The 18,512-nt window shown below is 49.7% G+C and overlaps 1 protein-coding gene across 1 annotated transcript in view; it reads right to left on the reverse strand.

Annotated features, from left to right (window-relative positions):
* Nucleotides 1–10,756, reverse strand: part of LOC125629738 (phospholipase A2 inhibitor and Ly6/PLAUR domain-containing protein-like) — a 51,794-nt gene extending 41,038 nt beyond the window's left edge. The window contains exons 1-2 of the mRNA XM_075122816.1: nucleotides 10,708–10,756; nucleotides 9,084–9,200 (exon numbers count right to left, since the gene is read on the reverse strand). Coding sequence (XP_074978917.1) covers nucleotides 9,084–9,200; nucleotides 10,708–10,756 — 166 coding nt within the window. The remainder of the gene's footprint in view (nucleotides 1–9,083; nucleotides 9,201–10,707) is intronic.
* Between the last annotated feature and the right edge of the window lie 7,756 nt (nucleotides 10,757–18,512).

Here is an 18,512-nt window from a genome sequence, read left to right on the forward strand (position 1 = left end):
ACCCAGTACTCCAGATGTGGCCTCACCAGTGCCGAATAGAGGGGAACAATCTCTTCCCTCCATCTGCTGGCAACGCTCCTACTGATGCAGCTCAAAATGCCGTTGGCCTTCTTGGCAACAAGGCCACCCTGCTGACTCATTGCCAGCTTCTCATCCACTGTAATCCCCAGGTCCTTCTCTGCGGAAATGTTGGCAAATACCTACCCCTAAGGGATGGGCTGGGGCTGCCCCGTGACATCCTGGTGGGACCGGAGATGGGAGATTTCACAACCCTGCATGTGACACTGGCTGATCAGGTGATGCCAATGTGTCTTGAGGCCAATTTCCTTGTGCATTTGTGGAGAGCAGTGGTTCTCAGCCAGGGGTCCGTGTACCCCAGGGGTACACACAGGACTTCCACGGTGATACATCAGCTCATCTTGATGTTTGCCTCATTTTACTACAGGCCAGATATAAAGCACTAGTGAAGTCAGTACGAGCTAAAATTTCCTGACACAATGACTTGTTTGTGCAGCTCTATGTACTATCCACTGAACTGTAAGAACAATATTTATATCCCAGTGGAGTTATCTTATAATTACACAGTGGAAATGAGAAAGGAAGCTATTTGTCAGTCACAATGTGGCCGTGACACTTTTATATATTTTTAAAATAACATAAGAACGGACCTGTCATAAATATAAAGGGAAGGGGAACCACCTTTCTGTCCCTGGAGCTCTAAAATCCCTCATGGCCAGTGGCAAAACACTTTCACCTGTTGTCATAAATATAAAGGGAAGAGTAAACTCCTTTACAATCCCTCCTGTCCAGAGGAAAAATCCTCTCACCTGTAAAGGGTTAAGAAGCTAAAGGTAACCTCGCTGGCACCTGACCAAAATGACCAATGAGGAGATAAGATACTTTCAAAGGCTGGGAGGAAAGAGAAAAAACAAAGGGTCTGTGTCTGTCTGTGTGATGCTTTTGCTGGGGACAGAACAGGAATGGACTCTTAGAACTTAGTAAGTAATCTAGCTAGGTATGTGTTAGATTATGATTTCTTTAAATGGCTGAGAAAATAGCTGTGCTGAATAGAATGGATATTCCTGTCTGTGTGTCTTTTTGTAACTTAAGGTTTTGCCTAGAGGGATTCTCTCTGTTTTGAATCTAATTCCCCTGTAAGGTATTTGCCATCCTGATTTTACAGAGGTGATTCTTTTCTACTTCTATTAAAAGTCTTCTTGTAAGGAAACTGAATGCTTTTTCTTTGTTCTTAGATCCAAGGGTTTGGGTCTGTGGTCACCTATGCAAATTGGTGAGGATTTGTACCAAACCTTCCCCAGGAAGTGGGGTGCAAGAGTTGGGAGGATTTTGGGGGGAAAGACGTTTCCAAACTACGTTTTCTCAGGAACCCAGATAAAGTTTGGTGGTGGCAGTGGAAATCCAAGGGAAAGGGTACAATAGCTTGTACCTTGGGGAAGTTTTAACCTAAGCTGGTAAAAGTAAGCTTAGGAGGTTTTCATGCAGGTCCCCCCATCTACCCTAGAGTTCAGAGTGGGGAAGGAACCTTGACAATGCCGTAGGGATGCTAACGAAGAACTTTAGCACCAGAAAAGTGCTGACCCCAAAGGCAGGGGCATCGCGTGTGCAGACCACCGCGTTCCTCCCTCCCCCCATCGAAGGCAAAGCCCACGTGGGTGAGGGCCCTGCCACCTTGTTCTCTGGGAGAAGAAGCTGTAAGGATGGATTGAGGGAACCCTGCCTCGTTGGGCTGGCTGGACGCTTACAGGGACCGGAACCCGATGCAAAGCGGGGATCCCTGGAGACCGTCTGGGGGCACCTGAAAAGACTTTGGAAAATGGCAGTTTCTTCCTTCACCGCCACCGTTTGGAATTACAGACTGCGACTCACCCGGGCATGAATTTTACCTGCTTTAACCCCTTGTGACCCTCATTCCCTTTCCTTAGCTCACGAACCTTTCGCGAGATTCCTACAGACCTGGCTGCCAGCGTTGCCTTTGGTGTAGGATCTGGGGTCCCGTGGCTCTGGGGTAAGTGACCGGTCTCCTGGGGCAGGGGACAACCTGGGTGGGCTGGTTTGGGGTGTACGTGAACTTTCCTCACAAAGTCCGGCTTGTCTGAGAGTATCTGAGGGGACTGGCTGTGACTCCGGGGGCAGACGGGGGCAGCGATCCAGGAGTTCACGCTGGGTGAAATCTGCTCACAGAGCACCACCGGTTGGGGGGATCTGCCCTGTTTCCTGACACCTTCCCTGAGCCCGGCACACCCAGTGGAGCCGCTCCAGAGAGCGGGACGAACTGAGCCCTGCAAAATCAACCTAGAAGGACATTTCTCCCCTCCAGGGCTTTCCCGCCCGCCTGGACAGCTGGGTGAGCCACAGCCTCTCCTTCCCACAGCCCTCTTTCCCCAGGGGAGCTCAGCCAGCCGGTGCCTTTCCCCCAGCCACGGGCCTTGCCTTGGGGGAGGGGGGTCTAGGCAGGACTCCTGGGTTCCATTCCCTGGCCCTGCAAGGGGAGAGGGGTCCAGTGGTTAGAGCAGGGGGCTTGGGAGCCAGGACTCCTGGGCTCTATCCCTGGCTTTCAGAAGGGAGTGGGCTCTGGTGGGTTACAGGGTGTGGTACTGGGAGTCAGGACTCCCGGGTTCTCTTCCTGCCAGCATCACTTGTGCACAGATAGGGGTGGGGGAGCCGGTACGGGATGGTCAGGGGACAAGGAGCTAGGGGGGTACTTTCCTCACAACTTGCTTTATTCAGCCAATGCACAAAATTAACCCGCAATCTCCCCCAAAGAGAAGCAGCAGCCCGTGGCTACTGAAGGGAGGCGCACTGCAGCCCAGCACGCAGCAGAAGGGGAGGATGCCAGGCTGGGGCTCAGGGCTCCCCGATGCCTCCACCGGCCCTGGGAGCTGGGTAGCACTTGGCCTGGCTCAGGATCTCCGGCACGCCCTGGGTGTATTTCTTCACCAACGCTCTCTTCACGCAGGCGCCAGGGGAGCCACATCCAGCCGCAGTCTTCCTCAGTTTGATGTTACCTGGACAGGGGGAGAGACGTGATCGGGGGTTCCCAATTCCCCCCCCGTGACCCTCATGAGGTCTCTCACATACTCCCCTCCCAGCAGGACTGCACCCGGCTCTGCAGGCAGACTGGGGTCTAGTGCTCAGAGCAGGGGCCTGGAACAACATGAGAACATAAGAGGAATGGCCCTCCTGGGTCAGACCAAAGGTCCATCTAGCCCAGTATCCTCTGGCCAATGCCAGGTGCCCCAGAGGGAATGAACAGAACAGGGAATCATCCAGTGATCCATACCCTGTCGCCCATTCCCAGCTCCTGGCAAACAGAGGCTAGGGCCACCTTCCCTGCCCATCCTGGCTAATAGCCACAGATGGGCCTGTCCTCCAGGAACTTCTCTAGTTCCTGTTTGAACTCTGTTATAGTCTGCGCCTTCACAACTTCCCCCGGCAATGAGTTCCACAGGTTTCTTGTGCATTGTGTGAAGCAGTACTTCCTTTGGTTTGTTTTATACCTGCTGCCTGTGGTGACCCCTCGTTCTTATGTTAGGAGGAGTAAATAACACTTCCTTCTTTACTTCCTCCAGACGCTTCAACCTTCTTTAGACCTCGATCATACCCCCCCTTAGCCGTTTCATTTCCAAGCGGAAGAGTCCCACTCTTATTAATCTCTCCTCAGATGGCAGCCATTCCATCCCCCTCATCATTTTGGTTGGCATTTTCTGAAGCCTTTCCAATTCCAATACATCTTTTTTGAGACAGGGCAACCACATCCGTCCGCAGTGTTCAAGCTGTGGGCGTCCCATGGATTTATATTGAGGCAACACGATCTTTGGGGTTAGATCTCTGTCCTATTCTCTGTCCCTTTATGAATGATTCCCAGCATTCTGTTTGCTTTTTTGACGGCCGCTGCACATGGAGTGGATGATTTCAGAGAACTCTCCACAGTGACTCCAAGATCTTTCTTGAGTGGTAAATTTGACCCATTATTGTGTATGTCTACTTGGGATTACGTTTGCCCATGTGCATTACTTTGCATTTATCAACACTGAATTTCCTCTGCCATTTTGTTGCCCAGTCACCGAGTTCTGAGAGACCCTTTAGTACCTCTTCACAGTCTCCTTTGGACTTTAATATCTTGAGTAGGTTTCAGAGGAACAGCCGTGTTAGTCTGTATTCGCAAAAAGAAAAGGAGGACTTGTGGCACCTTAGAGACTAACCAATTTATTTGAGCATGAGCTTTCGTGAGCTACAGCTCACTTCAGCGGATGCATGCCATGGAAACTGCAGCAGACTTTATTTATACAAAGAGAATATGAAAAAATACCTCCTCCCACCCCACTGTCCTGCTGGTAATAGCTTATCTAAAGTGATCATCAAGTTGGGCCATTTCCTGCACAAATCCAGGTTCTCTCACCCCCTTCCAAAAACCACACACACAAGCTCACTATCCTGCTGGTAATAGCTCATCCAAAGTGACCACTGTTCCTACAATGTGCATGATAATCAAGGTGGGCCATTTCCAGCACGAATCCAGGTTTTCTCACCCCCCCACCCCCATACACACACAAACTCACTCTCCTGCTGGTAATAGCTCATCCAAACTGACCACTCTCCAAGCTTAAATCCAAGTTAAACCAGAACATCTGGTGGGGGGAGGAAAAAACAAGGGGAAATAGGCTACCTTGCATAATGACTTAGCCACTCCCAGTCTCTATTTAAGCCTAAATTAATAGTATCCAATTTGCAAATGAATTCCAATTCAGCAGTTTCTCGCTGGAGTCTGGATTTGAAGTTTTTTTGTTGTAAGATAGCGACCTTCATGTCTGTGATTGCGTGACCAGAGAGATTGAAGTGTTCTCCGACTGGTTTTTGAATGTTATAATTCTTGACATCTGATTTGTGTCCATTTATTCTTTTGCGTAGAGACTGTCCAGTTTGACCAATGTAAATGGCAGAGGGGCATTGCTGGCACATGATGGCATATATCACATTGGTGGATGTGCAGCTGAACGAGCCTCTGATAGTGTGGCTGATGTTATTAGGCCCTGTGATGGTGTCCCCTGAATAGATATGTGGGCAGAGTTGGCAACGGGCTTTGTTGCAAGGATAAGTTCCTGGGTTAGTGGTTCTGTTGTGTGGTATGTGGTTGTTGGTGAGTATTTGCTTCAGGTTGCGGGGCTGTCTGTAGGCAAGGACTGGCCTGTCTCCCAAGATTTGTGAGAGTGTTGGGTCATCCTTTAGGATAGGTTGTAGATCCTTAATAATGCGTTGGAGGGGTTTTAGTTGGGGGCTGAAGGTGACGGCTAGTGGCGTTCTGTTATTTTCTTTGTTAGGCCTGTCCTGTACTAGGTAACTTCTGGGAACTCTTCTGGCTCTATCAATCTGTTTCTTCACTTCCGCAGATGGGTACTGTAGTTGTAAGAAAGCTTGACAGAGATCTTGTAGGTGTTTGTCTCTGTCTGAGGGGTTGGAGCAAATGCGGTTGTATCGCAGAGCTTGGCTGTAGACGATGGATCGTGTGGTGTGGTCAGGGTGAAAGCTGGAGGCATGCAGGTAGGAATAGCGGTCAGTAGGTTTCCGGTATAGGGTGGTATTTATGTGACCATTGTTTATGAGCACTGTAGTGTCCAGGAAGTGGATCTCTTCTGTGGACTGGACCAGGCTGAGGTTGATGGTGGGATGGAAATTGTTGAAATCATGGTGGAATTCCTCAAGGGCTTCTTTTCCATGGGTCCAGATGATGAAGATGTCATCAATATAGCGCAAGTAGAGTAGGGGCTTTAGGGGACGAGAGCTGAGGAAGCGTTGTTCTAAATCAGCCATAAAAATGTTGGAATACTGTGGGGCCATGCGGGTACCCATAGCAGTGCCGCTGATCATAGAATCATAGAATATCAGGGTTGGAAGGGACCCCAGAAGGTCATCTAGTCCAACCCCCTGCTCAAAGCAGGACCAATTCCCAGTGAAATCATCCCAGCCAGGGCTTTGTCAAGCCTGACCTTAAAAACCTCTAAGGAAGGAGATTCTACCACCTCCCTAGGTAACGCATTCCAGTGTTTCACCACCCTCTTAGTGAAAAAGTTTTTCCTAATATCCAATCTAAACCTCCCCCACTGAAACTTGAGACCATTACTCCTCGTTCTGTCATCTGCTACCATTGAGAACAGTCTAGAGCCATCCTCTTTGGATGTCTTTTGGATGGAACAGTCTAGACCCTGCACTTATCCTTATTGAACCTCATCAGATTTCTTTTGGCCCAATCCTCCAATTTGTCTAGGTCTTTCTGTATCCTATCCCTCCCCTCCAGCTTATCTACCACTCCTCCCAGTTTAGTATCATCCGCAAATTTGCTGAGAGTGCAATCCACACCATCCTCCAGAACATTTATGAAGATATTGAACAAAACTGGCCCCAGGACCGACCCTTGGGGCACTCCACTTGATACCGGCTGCCAACTAGATATGGAGCCATTGATCACTACCCTTTGAGCCCGACAATCTAGCCAGCTTTCTACCCACCTTGTAGTGCATTCATCCAGCCCTTACTTCTTTAACTTGCTGACAAGAATACTGTGGGAGACCATGTCAAAAGCTTTGCTAAAGTCAAGAAACAATACATCCACTGCTTTCCCTTCATCCACAGAACCAGTAATCTCATCATAAAAGGCGATTAGATTAGTCAGGCATGACCTTCCCTTGGTGAATCCATGCTGGCTGTTCCTGATCACTTTCCTCTCATGCAAGTGCTTCAGGATTGATTCTTTGAGGACCTGCTCCATGATTTTTCCAGGGACTGAAGTGAGGCTGACTGGCCTGTAGTTCCCAGGATCCTCCTTCTTCCCTTTTTTAAAGATTGGCACTACATTAGCCTTTTTCCAGTCATCCGGGTCTTCCCCGGTTCTCCACGAGTTTTCAAAGATAATGGCCAATGGCTCTGCAATCACAGCCGCCAATTCCTTCAGCACTCTCGGATGCAACTCGTCCGGCCCCATGGACTTGTGCACGTCCAGCTTTTCTAAATAGTCCCTAACCACCTCTATCTCCACAGAGGGCTGGCCATCTCTTCCCCATTTTGTGATGCCCAGCGCAGCAGTCTGGGAGCTGACCTTGTTCGTGAAGACAGAGGCAAAAAAAGCATTGAGTACATTAGCTTTTTCCACATCCTCTGTCACTAGGTTGCCTCCCTCATTCAGCAAGGGGCCCACACATTCCTTGGCTTTCTTCTTGTTGCCAACATACCTGAAGAAACCCTTCTTGTTACTCTTGACATCTCTGGCTAGCTGCAGCTCCAGGTGCGATTTGGCCCTCCTGATAACATTCCTACATGCCCGAGCAATATTTTTATACTCTTCCCTGGTCATATGTCCAACCTTCCACTTCTTGTAAGCTTCTTTTTTATGTTTAAGATCTGCTAGTTGAACCTCATCAGGAGGTTCAAGGAATGTGTGGGCCCCTTACTGAATGAGGGAGGCAACCTAGTGACAGAGGATGTGGAAAAAGCTAATGTACTCAATGCTTTTTTTGCCTCTGTCTTCACGAACAAGGTCAGCTCCCAGACTGCTGCGCTGGGCATCACAACATGGGGAGTAGATGGCCAGCCCTCGGTGGAGAAAGAGGTGGTTAGGGACTATTTACAAAAGCTGGCTTTCTGCAAGTCCATGGGGCCGGACGAGTTGCATCCGAGAGTGCTGAAGGAATTGGCGGCTGTGATTGCAGAGCCATTGGCCATTATCTTTGAAAACTCGTGGCGAACGGGGGAAGTCCCGGATGATTGGAAAAAGGCTAATGTAGTGCCAATCTCTAAAAAAAGGGAAGAAGGAGGATCCTGGGAACTACAGGCCAGTCAGCCTCACCTCAGTCCCTGGAAAAATCATGGAGCAGGTCCTCAAAGAATCAATCCTGAACAATCAATACAGAAGGACCTAGACAAATTGGAGGATTGGGCCAAAAGAAATCTGATGAGGTTCAACAAGGATAAGTGCAGGGTCCTGCACTTAGGACGGAAGAACCCAATGCACCGCTACAGACTAGGGACCGAATGGCTCGGCAGCAGTTCTGCGGAAAAGGACCTAGGGGTGACAGTGGATGAGAAGCTGGATATGAGTCAGCAGTGTGCCCTTGTTGCCAAGAAGGCCAATGGCATTTTGGGATGTATAAGTAGGGGCATAGCGAGCAGATCGAGGGACGTGATCGTTCCCCTCTATTCGACATTGGTGAGGCCTCATCTGGAGTACTGTGTCCAGTTTTGGGCCCCACACTACAAGAAGGATGTGGATAAATTGGAGAGAGTCCAGCGAAGGGCAACAAAAATGATTAGGGGTCTGGAACACATGACTTATGAGGAGAGGCTGAGGGAGCTGGGATTGTTTAGCCTGCAGAAGAGAAGAATGAGGGGGGATTTGATAGCTGCTTTCAACTACCTGAAAGGGGGTTCCAAAGAGGATGGCTCTAGACTGTTCTCAATGGTAGCAGATGACAGAACGAGGAGTAATGGTCTCAAGTTGCAGTGGGGGAGGTTTAGATTGGATATTAGGAAAAACTTTTTCACTAAGAGGGTGGTGAAACACTGGAATGCGTTACCTAGGGAGGTGGTAGAATCTCCTTCCTTAGAGGTTTTTAAGGTCAGGCTTGACAAAGCCCTGGCTGGGATGATTTAACTGGGAATTGGTCCTGCTTCGAGCAGGGGGTTGGACTAGATGACCTTCTGGGGTCCCTTCCAACCCTGATATTCTATGATTCTATGATCACCTCTGAGCTCCTCAATGGACCCCCAGGTGCTCCATCCTCCCCTTTTGTTCCATCCACCCCACCCCCAACTAATCTCATCTCCCCACCCCTGATAAAATCCTCTCTTCTGTCTGATCCAGGCCCCACAGCCACCCAATGCAAATCCCCATCTCATCCCATCCCCCGTCTATGACATTACCTTTCCAGACTGAGCAGTCCCTGCTCCTGGAGAGGAGCAGAGACTATTGGTTAGAGTAGGGGGAGGGGCTGGGAGCCAGGACTCCTGGGTTCAACCCCTGGCTTCAGGAGGACAATGGTGTCTACACTTAGTAGAAATCTTCTTTCACTCACCCAGCCTCATCTCTGCCACGACGGTGACGCAGGTCCCTTCCGAGGGGGCACAGGGCTGCAGGGGGCCGGAGCACGATTGCTCTCTGGACGCACACACCTCGCACTGCAGAGCGCTCCCTGGAGGTTGGAAAAATCCCTTCTCAGTACAAACCGCGGCTCCCCAACCCTCCCCAGGCAGTGACCGTGGGCGAAATACCACCACCAACCAACTGTGGGAGTTGTTACCACCAATGCCTCCTCACTGAACGTGTGGGCAGGCAGATCTTGGAGAAATTCCACCTGCTTTTGCAGCAGTTCTGCCCAGTTCCATTTAACTCTCCGGATGGGGAAAGGCATCTTGCTAGCTGGTCATTTGTATCTTACTCAAAACCGCAGACAAGTCAGTTTGCTGCCTGAGTGTCTGTGGCTAGAATACATTTTCAGCTGCTGACGTGGCTGTCTGGGGTGCAGCTTGTGCCTGTGAACAAATCCCACACGTCTGTGTAGACAGAAAAACAAGACTTCGGCTGCTCTGAAGAGGATTTTCTGCCTGGCTTTGCAGTGAACCTTTCACACACACACACACACCCCGCCGTAACTCTCTGCTCCAGGCCTCTGCCTCTCAGAGTTACGTCAGCTCAGCCACACTCGACTTCAGCCCACTTTTCATCACTGATCCTGCCAATTCTCTTCTTCAGAATACGATTAATGCTTGTTAAACCTTTGGATAGATGGCTGTGCACCTCCAGCCAGCGATCCCAGGAGCATCAACTCTTTCCTCTCCAGAGCGTGGGGGACTTTAAATTCATGACGTGAGCGTAAGGTAGTTTTAAGAAAGAAAAAAAGAAAGAAAGAAAGGAAGATTTTCCCACTTTGGTTTTTTTAGAGCTTTCATGTGGAAACATCAATTAAACCTTAGAACACCTTCCCCTGCCCTTCTATGTCCCTAGATGGTTGCAAAGTTATATTATCCCTATCAAAGAAATATAGAAACTGAGGTAGAAAAAAGATGTGTTCAATTCAGGGTTAGAACCAAGAAGACAGCTGAGAAGTCCTCACTCCTGACTCCCAGCCCACTCTAACCCACGAGATCCCACTCCTCTTTCAGAGCCACGGACAGAACCCGGGAGTCCTGATTTGCAGCCATCTCCGCTCAAACTCACTACACCCCAGCCCGCTTCTACAGCGGGGGAATGAGCCCAGAACTCCTGGCTCCCAGCCCCCACCCGTTGCACCCCCATTCCCCTTTCAAACCCGGGGAATGAAGCCAGGAGTCCTGGCAGGAATCTCAGCGCTGACAGGCAGGGGAACATTTCTAGGCAGGACGACATGTGGACGGGGGTGCTGCTCCTCATCGGGATGACCCCAAGCTCGGGCAAGAGCTGGAGGAGGAACAAGAAGAAGGAAGGACAGACGGACTCAGACCCGCTGGCCAGGCCCTAGCGTGGGCTGTGGGAGTCCCAGACTCCAATCCCTGCTCTCCCCGAGTCAGCCGGGGGAACGTGACTCCGGGTTTTCCTCTCGCTGGTTTTACCCACAAATTCCATCCTGACCCCAGAATCCACCATCGACAGCAGCATGTTCCCCAAGTGAATTCCCGACCCCACCACCCGGCTCCCTGTGCCCGGGGACGGACGGGACTCACCTGTGGCCAGGAGAGCGGACAGCAGGCAGAGGGGCAGAGCCACCCACATGGTGCCTGGATGTTAGCTGCAGTGAGCAGAACAGCGAGGAAGCATCTGGCTGTGGTTTTCTCAGGCAGGTTGGCAAATACCTGCCTGTGGCGGTTCAATACAAGACAGGACACGGCTTTAGGCAAGCAAGCAGGCTGGTCTGCTGATGGGATCACCCCTGTCAGCTTTTCCACCTCTCCCCCCTGCGCATCACATACCCCAACCAACCGCAAAAGGCATCAACAAAGGAAATAATATGACTTTGATTAATATTCCTATTTACTAGCCTCTATCTACTACAATCTTCATTCTCAGGCCTTGAGCTTCGGCCGAGGAAGCTTCCCACAGCTGATGTCCTTATTTTGACTTCCCAGATGGTCCATGTTTTCATGGTCCATGTCCTTGGATAGAATAGAGCAATGTGTGCATTGCTCCTACACAACAGTCAGGGTGTGCCCTGACTGTTTCCAGGTGCATGAACGCTACATAAACCCTTCACCTGCCCCCTGGGGGATCGGCTGGGGCTGCCCCATGACATCCTGGTGGACCCGGAGATGGGAGATTTCACAACCCTGCATGTCACATTGGCTGATCAGGTGATGCAATGTGTCTTGAGGCCAATTCCCTTGTGCGTTAGTGGAGATCTGTGGTTCTCAGCCAGGGGTCCGTGTACTCCAGGGGTACACACAGGTCTTCAGGGGGTACATCAGCTTATCTTGATGTTTGCCTCATTTTACAACAGGCCAGATATAAAGCACTAGTGAAGTCAATACGAGCTAAAATTTCCTGACACAATGGCTTGTTTGTGCAGCTCTATGTACTATCCACTGAACTGTACGAACAATATTTATATCCCAGTGGAGTTATCTTATAATTACACGGTGGAACTGAGAAAGGAAGTTATTTGTCAGTCACAATCTGGCCGTGACACTTATGTATTTTTAGAATAACATAAGAAAGGACCTGTCATAAATATAAATGGAAGGGGAACCACCTTTCTGTCCCCAGAGCTATAAAATCCCCCATGCCCCGTGGCAAAACACTTTCACCTGTTGTCATAAATAGAAAGGGAAGGGTAAACTCCTTTATAATCCCTCCTCTCCAGAGGAAAAATCCTCTCACCTGTAAAGGGTTAAGAAGCTAAAGGTAACCTCGCTGGCACCTGACCAAAATGACCAATGAGGAGATAAGATACTTTCAAAAGCTGGGAGGAGGGAGAAAAACAAAGGGTCTGTGTCTGTCTGTGTGATGCTTTTGCCGGGGACAGAACAGGAATGGACTCTTAGAACTTAGTTAGTAATCTAGCTAGGTATGTGTTAGGTTATGATTTCTTTAAATGGCTGAGAAAATAGCTGTACTGAATAGAATGGATATTCCTGTCTGTGTGTCTTTTTGTAACTTAAGATTTTGCCTAGAGGGATTCTCTCTGTTTTGAATCTAATTCCCCTGTAAGGTATTTGCCATCCTGATTTTACAGAGGTGATTCTTTTCTACTTCTATTAAAAGTCGTCTTGTAAGGAAACTCAATGCTTTTTCTTCGTTCTAAGATCCAAGGGTTTGGGTCTGTGGTCACCTATGCAAATTGGTGAGGATTTTTACCAAACCTTCCCCAGGAAGTGGGGTGCAAGGGTTGGGAGGATTTGGGGGGAAAGGCATGTCCAAACTACGTTTCCCAGTAAACCCAGTTAAAGTTTGGTGGTGGCAGTAGAAATCTAGGGGCAAAGGACAAAATTAATTTGTACCTTGGGGAAGTTTTCACGTAAGCTGGTGAAAGTAAGCTTAGGAGGTTTTCATGCAGGTCCCCACATCTGTACCCTAGAGTTCAGAGTGGGGAAGCAACCTTGACATGGTGGCGGGAGGGGGGGGTTAGGATTTTTATTTCTTTTTACAAGGAGCACAGATTTGAACATGAAATTTTTTTTCCTTTGGGGCTGCTGATAAGCAGGTTTCCAAGTAGTTGGAGGTTTTTTGCTTTGATTTGGGGACAGAGCAGAGACAAAGGGAATTGTCTTTTTCTGTAGGCTGACAATCACTATCAGAGAATAGGTATCCTATTCCAGCACAGAAAAATTTTACAGCCAAGTTTTGTTTGTTTATTTCCAAACCTCGGGTGTAAAGTTAGTTAAAATCAGAGAGGTTAGGATGACAGAATCCATGGCTCAAGAAATGCTGGATTTAGCCAGATTTCAGGCTGAGGGAAAAACAAAAGGAACATGAAAGACAGATAGAACTCATGCGGCTGGAGAAGGAGGTACAGGAGGTTGCCCACAGGAGGGAAATGGAGGCAAGGAAGCATGTGGAGGAGGAGAAGGAAAAAGAGAGGCAGCATGTGGAGGAGGAGAAGGAGAAAGAGAGGAAGCATGAACTGGAGATGGAGAAGGTAAAGACTCAGCAGAATATACCAACAAACCCTAGCAATCCTTCTCCAGGTAGCACTTCCCATCCCAGAAAGTTCCCCACCTACAAGGCAGGCAATGATACCGAGGCCTTCTTAGAAAACTTCAAAAGGGCCTGCCTTGGGTACAGCATCTCTACAGACCAATACATGGTAGAGCTGAGGCCGCAGCTCAGTGGACCCTGAGCTGAGGTGGTGGCAGAAATGCCTAAAGAACACATGAACAAGTACGAACTGTTTAAATCCAAGGCGAGAGTCAGAATGGGAATAACACCTGAGCATTCTCGTCGGAGGTTCAGAGCCCTAAGGTGGAAACCAGACGTGTCATTTACCAGACATGCCTACCACATTGTGAAACACTGGGGTGCCTGGATATCAGGAGCAAGTGTAGAATCTCCAGTAAATTTGCCCTTCCTAATGCAAATGGAAAAATTCTTAGAGGGTGTTCCTGAGGAAATAGAGAAATACATCATAGATGGGAAGCCCAAAACTGTAATCGAGGCAGGAGAGATTGGAGACAGATGGGTAGAGGTGGCAGAGAAGAAAAAAACTGGTCGCAGTTGGAGCGGAGACCAGAAGGGACAACCCCAGACCACACCCTATTACCGGGGGCCGCCCAAGGCCCCACCTACCTCCCAAAGAATCCTCCAAACACCTTATCGTCCCACCACCCCGTTCTCCAGCAACCCACCTCACCCCAGTGACCCGTCAGCTGGACGATGTTTTAAATGTAACGAGCTGGGGCATGTAAAGGCCAACTGCCCCAAGAACCCCAACAGATTACAGTTCATTGCACCGGAATCACACCAAAGATCCGCAGGCCCAGATACCTCCCAGATACCCTTGGAGTGGAGGGAAACTGTGAGTGTGGGCGGGAAGAAGGTCACCGCGTGGAGAGACACCGGAGCACGTGTCAGCTATCCATGCTTCCTTAGTGGACTCCAATTTAATCAACCCAGAGATCCAAGTGACGATTCAACCCTTCAAGTCCCACTCTTTCCATTTGCCTACAGCCAAATTGCCTGTCCAGTACCAGGGCTGGTCAGGAATGTGGACTTTTGCAGTCGATGATGATTATCCCATCCCCATGCTCTTGGGGGAAGACTTGGCCAATCATGTGAAGCGGGCCAAGAGGGTGGGAATGGTCACCTGCAGCCACTCTAAACAAGCCATGAGGCCTAGCTCTGTTCCGGAAACTTCTCTCAGGACCCGGTCAGAGGTGATGGACCCGGACCCCAGGCCAATGTCTGCAACAGCACTAGTGGATCCAGTCCCAGAGACCCAGACGGAACCAGTCCCAGAACCGGAACCAGAGGAACAACCAGCACCAAACCCATTGCCAGCACTGAATCCAGTACTTGCAACCTCAACACCAGAGGGCCCCACCGAACCTGAACCAGCAGCAGCCCATAACCCTACACAAGAGGCTCAGCCAGAGCCTGAACCCTAACATAGTCTCCCAGCGGAGAGCGGTTCACAGTCAACGGAAACAGCCCCATCTCCTACATTGCTTCCAGAAGGACCAAGCATAGGTCCACAATCCAATGAGGAACTGATGTCTCCAGCATCAAGGGAACAGTTCCAGACCGAACAGGAAGAGGATGAAAGCCTCCACAGAGCTTGGACGGCAGCACGGAGCAACCCACTGCCTCTCAGCTCTTCTATTCGATCCAGGTTTGTTATAGAAAGAGGACTTTTATACAAAGAAACTCTTTCTGGTGGACACCAGGAAGACTGGCATCCTCAGAGACAGTTGGTAGTTCCAACTAAATACCGGGCCAAGCTCTTGAGCTTAGCCCACGATCACCCTCGTGGCCATACTGGGGTGAACAGGACCAAATACCATTTGGGGGGGGCATTCCACTGGGAGGGAATGGGCAAGGATGTTTCTACCTATGTCCGGTCTTGTGAAGGATGCCAAAGAGTGGGAAAACCCCAAGACCAGGTCAAAGCCCTTCTCCAACCACTCCCCATCATTGAAGTTCCATTTCAGTGAGTAGCTGTGGATATTCTGGGTCCTTTTCTGAAAAAGACACCCAGAGGGAAGCAGTACAGACTGACTTTCATGGATTTTGCCACCCGATGGCCGGAAGCAGTAGCTCTAAGCAGCCCCAGGGCTAAAAGTGTGTGCCAGGCACTAGCAGACATTTTTGCCAGGGTAGGTTGGCCCTCCGACATCCTCACAGGTGCAGGGAGTAATTTCCTGGCAGGAACTATGGAAAACCTCTGGGAAGTTCATGGGGTAAATCACTTGGTTGCCACTCCTTACCACCATCAAACAAACGGCATGGTGGAGAAGTTTAATGGGACTTTGGGGGCCATGATACGTAAATTCGTAAATGAGCACTCCAATGATTGGGACCTAGTGTTGCAGCAGTTGCTCTTTGCCTACAGAGCTGTACCACATCCCAGTTTAGGGTTCTCCCCATTTGGACTTGTATATGGCTGTGAGGTTAAGGGGCCATTACAGTCGGTGAAGCAGCAATGGGAGGGATTTACACCTTCTCCAGGAACTAACATTCTGGACTTTGTAACCAACCTACAAAACACCCTCCGAACCTCTTTAGCCCTTGCTAAAGAAAACTTACAGGATGCTCAAAAAGAGCAAAACGCCTGGTATGATAAACATGCCAGAGAGCGTTCCTTCAAAGTAGGGGACCAGGTCATGGTCTTAAAGGCGCTCCAGGCCCATAAAATGGAAGCATCGTGGGAAGGGCCATTCATGGTCCAGGAGCTCCTGGGAGCTGTTGCTTACCTCATAGCATTCCCCATCTCCAACCGAAAGCCTAAGGTGTACCATCTTAAATCTCTAAAGCCCTTTTATTCCAGAGAATTAAAGCTTTGTCAGTTTCCAGCCCAGGGAGGAGACGACACTGAGTGGCCTGAAGGTGTCTATTACAAAGGTTAAACTATTGGTGGTGTGGAAGAGGTGAACCTCTCCATGACCCTTGGGCTTATGCAGTGACAGCAGACCAAGGAGCTGTGCACAAGCTATGCGCCGACGTTCTCATCCACCCCAGGACTGACTGAACGGGCATACCGCTCCATTGACACAGGTAATGCTCACCCAATTAAAGTCCAACCTTACCGGGTGTCTCCTCAAGCTAAAACTGCTATAGACCGGGAGATCCAGTATATGTTACACAGTGCATGGGCATCTCCAGTGGTTCTAGTTCCCAAACCAGATGGGGAAATACGTTTTTGTGTGGACTACCATAAGCTAAATGCTGTAACTCGCCCAGACAACTATCCAATGCCACACAGATGAACTATTAGAGAAACTGGGGCGGGCCCAGTTCATCTCTCCCTTGGACTTAACCAAGGGGTACTGGCAGGTACCGCTAGATGAATCCACCAAGGAAAGGTCAGCCTTCATCGCACATCTCGGGCTGTATGAATTTAATGTCCTCCCTTTCGGGCTGCGGAATGCACCCGCCACCTTCCAAAGACTTGTAGATGGTCTCCTAGCGGGATTAGGAGAATATGCAGTCGCCTACCTTGACGATGTGGCCATATTTTCGGATTCCTGGGCAGAACTCCTGGAACATCTACAAAAAGTCCTTGAGCGCATAAGGGAGGCAGGACTAACTGTTAAGGCTCAGAAGTGTCAAATAGTCCTAAACAGTGTGACTTACCTTGGACACCAGGTGGGTCAAGGAACTATCTGCCCCCTACAAGCCAAAGTGGATGCGATCCAAAAATGGCCTGTCCCAAAGTCAAAGAAACAGGTTCAATCCTTCTTAGGTTTGGCTGGTTATTACAGACGATTTGTACAGCAATAGAACCAAATCGCCACCCCGCTGACAGACCTAACCAAAAAGAAACAGCCAAATGCTGTTCAGTGGACCAAAAAGTGTCAGGAGGCCTTTAACCAGCTTAAAGAGACACTCATGTCTGACCCTGTACTAAGGGCCCCAGACTTTGACAAACTGTTCCTAGTAACCACAGATGCGTCCGAGCGTGGTGTGGGAGCAGTTTTAATGCAGAAAGGACCTGATCAAGAATTCCACCCTGTAGTGTTTCTCACCAAAAAACTGTCTGAGAGGGAAAGCAACTGGTCAGTCAGTGAAAAAGAATGTTATGCCATTGTCTAAGGTAGAACAGTGTGTTTGGTGTTTCGATTTCATTAAAACCAATGGGCCGTTGTACGGTTTTCCCTTCCCCGTCTGCTGTTTTAACGGAGGAACAAACATTCACCCTGAGCACAGCGCTGGGACTCACTGACCCAGCAAAGACACCCGGCGATGCTAACGAAGAACTTTAGCACCAGAAAAGTGTCGACTCCAAAGCCGGGGACCATCCTGTCCTGTCAACTCTCTTCTTCCGAATTTGATTGGTGATCGTTCACCCTTGCCACTGATGGCTTCACACCTCCATCGTGCATGCAAAAACTCTGGGCTGGCTGAAGAGATCCCATGATCCTTAACTCTTTCCTGTCCAGAGCTTGGGAAAGTTTCAATTCAGTCACTGAACATAAGTTTTTAATTGAAGGACGACAGAGAGAAAACCAATTGGTCCACTTTGGTATTTTCCAGAGCTTTCCTCTGGAAACATCACTTCAACCTCCAAAAGCCTTCTCCTGCCTTTGCCAGGGTCCCAGGTGGGAGGAAGGGAACATTATCCCCATCTTATAAACAGGGAAACTGAGGCAGAAAGAGGCAGTGTCAGACTCAGAGCCACGAATACAGCCAAGGAGTCAGATTTCAGAGTAGCAGCCGTGTTAGTCTGTATCGCCAGAAAGGACGGGAGTACTTGTGGCATATGAATTTGTTAGTCTCTAAGGTGCCACAAGTACTCCTGTTCTTTTAACCAAGGAGTCCTAATTGCTGCTGGCTTCCAGCCTATTCTAGACCCACCCCTCCCTGACCTGGGGATAGAACCCAGGAGTCCTGGCTCCCAGAACTCAGACCATGTGAGTCAGTGCGATGGTGCAACAGTGTCCCCTCCTGGCCAAGCAGGGCACGGTCCCGGCTCACCCAGCTCAGCGCGGCCCTCACGCTAGTCCCTGTGCCCAGGAATCTGCAAACCCCTCCCGCTGCTCAGCCCTTTTCTCCCTGCGCTCGCTGGGCCAGCGTGTGGTACATACACCCCAGAAGAGACCCCCACTCCCTGCAGACAGCAGTCAGAGGGGCTGGGGCACCCACATGGTGGCCGGGCATTTTCTGCAGTGACCAGAGCAGCGATGAAGTAGCTGGCTGTGGGTACGGCAGGCAGGTTCAGAGAATCAGAGAACCATAGAAGATCAGGGTTGGAAGAGAGCTCAGGAGGTCATCTAGTCCAACCCCTGCTCAAAGCAGGACCAACCCCAAGTAATTCATCCCAGACAGGGCTGTGGCAAGCTGGGCCTTAAACACCTCAAAGGATGGAGATTCAACCCCCTCC

The sequence above is a fragment of the Caretta caretta genome, chromosome 24, assembly GCF_965140235.1.
Source record: "Caretta caretta isolate rCarCar2 chromosome 24, rCarCar1.hap1, whole genome shotgun sequence".
Taxonomy (NCBI): domain Eukaryota; kingdom Metazoa; phylum Chordata; order Testudines; family Cheloniidae; genus Caretta; species Caretta caretta.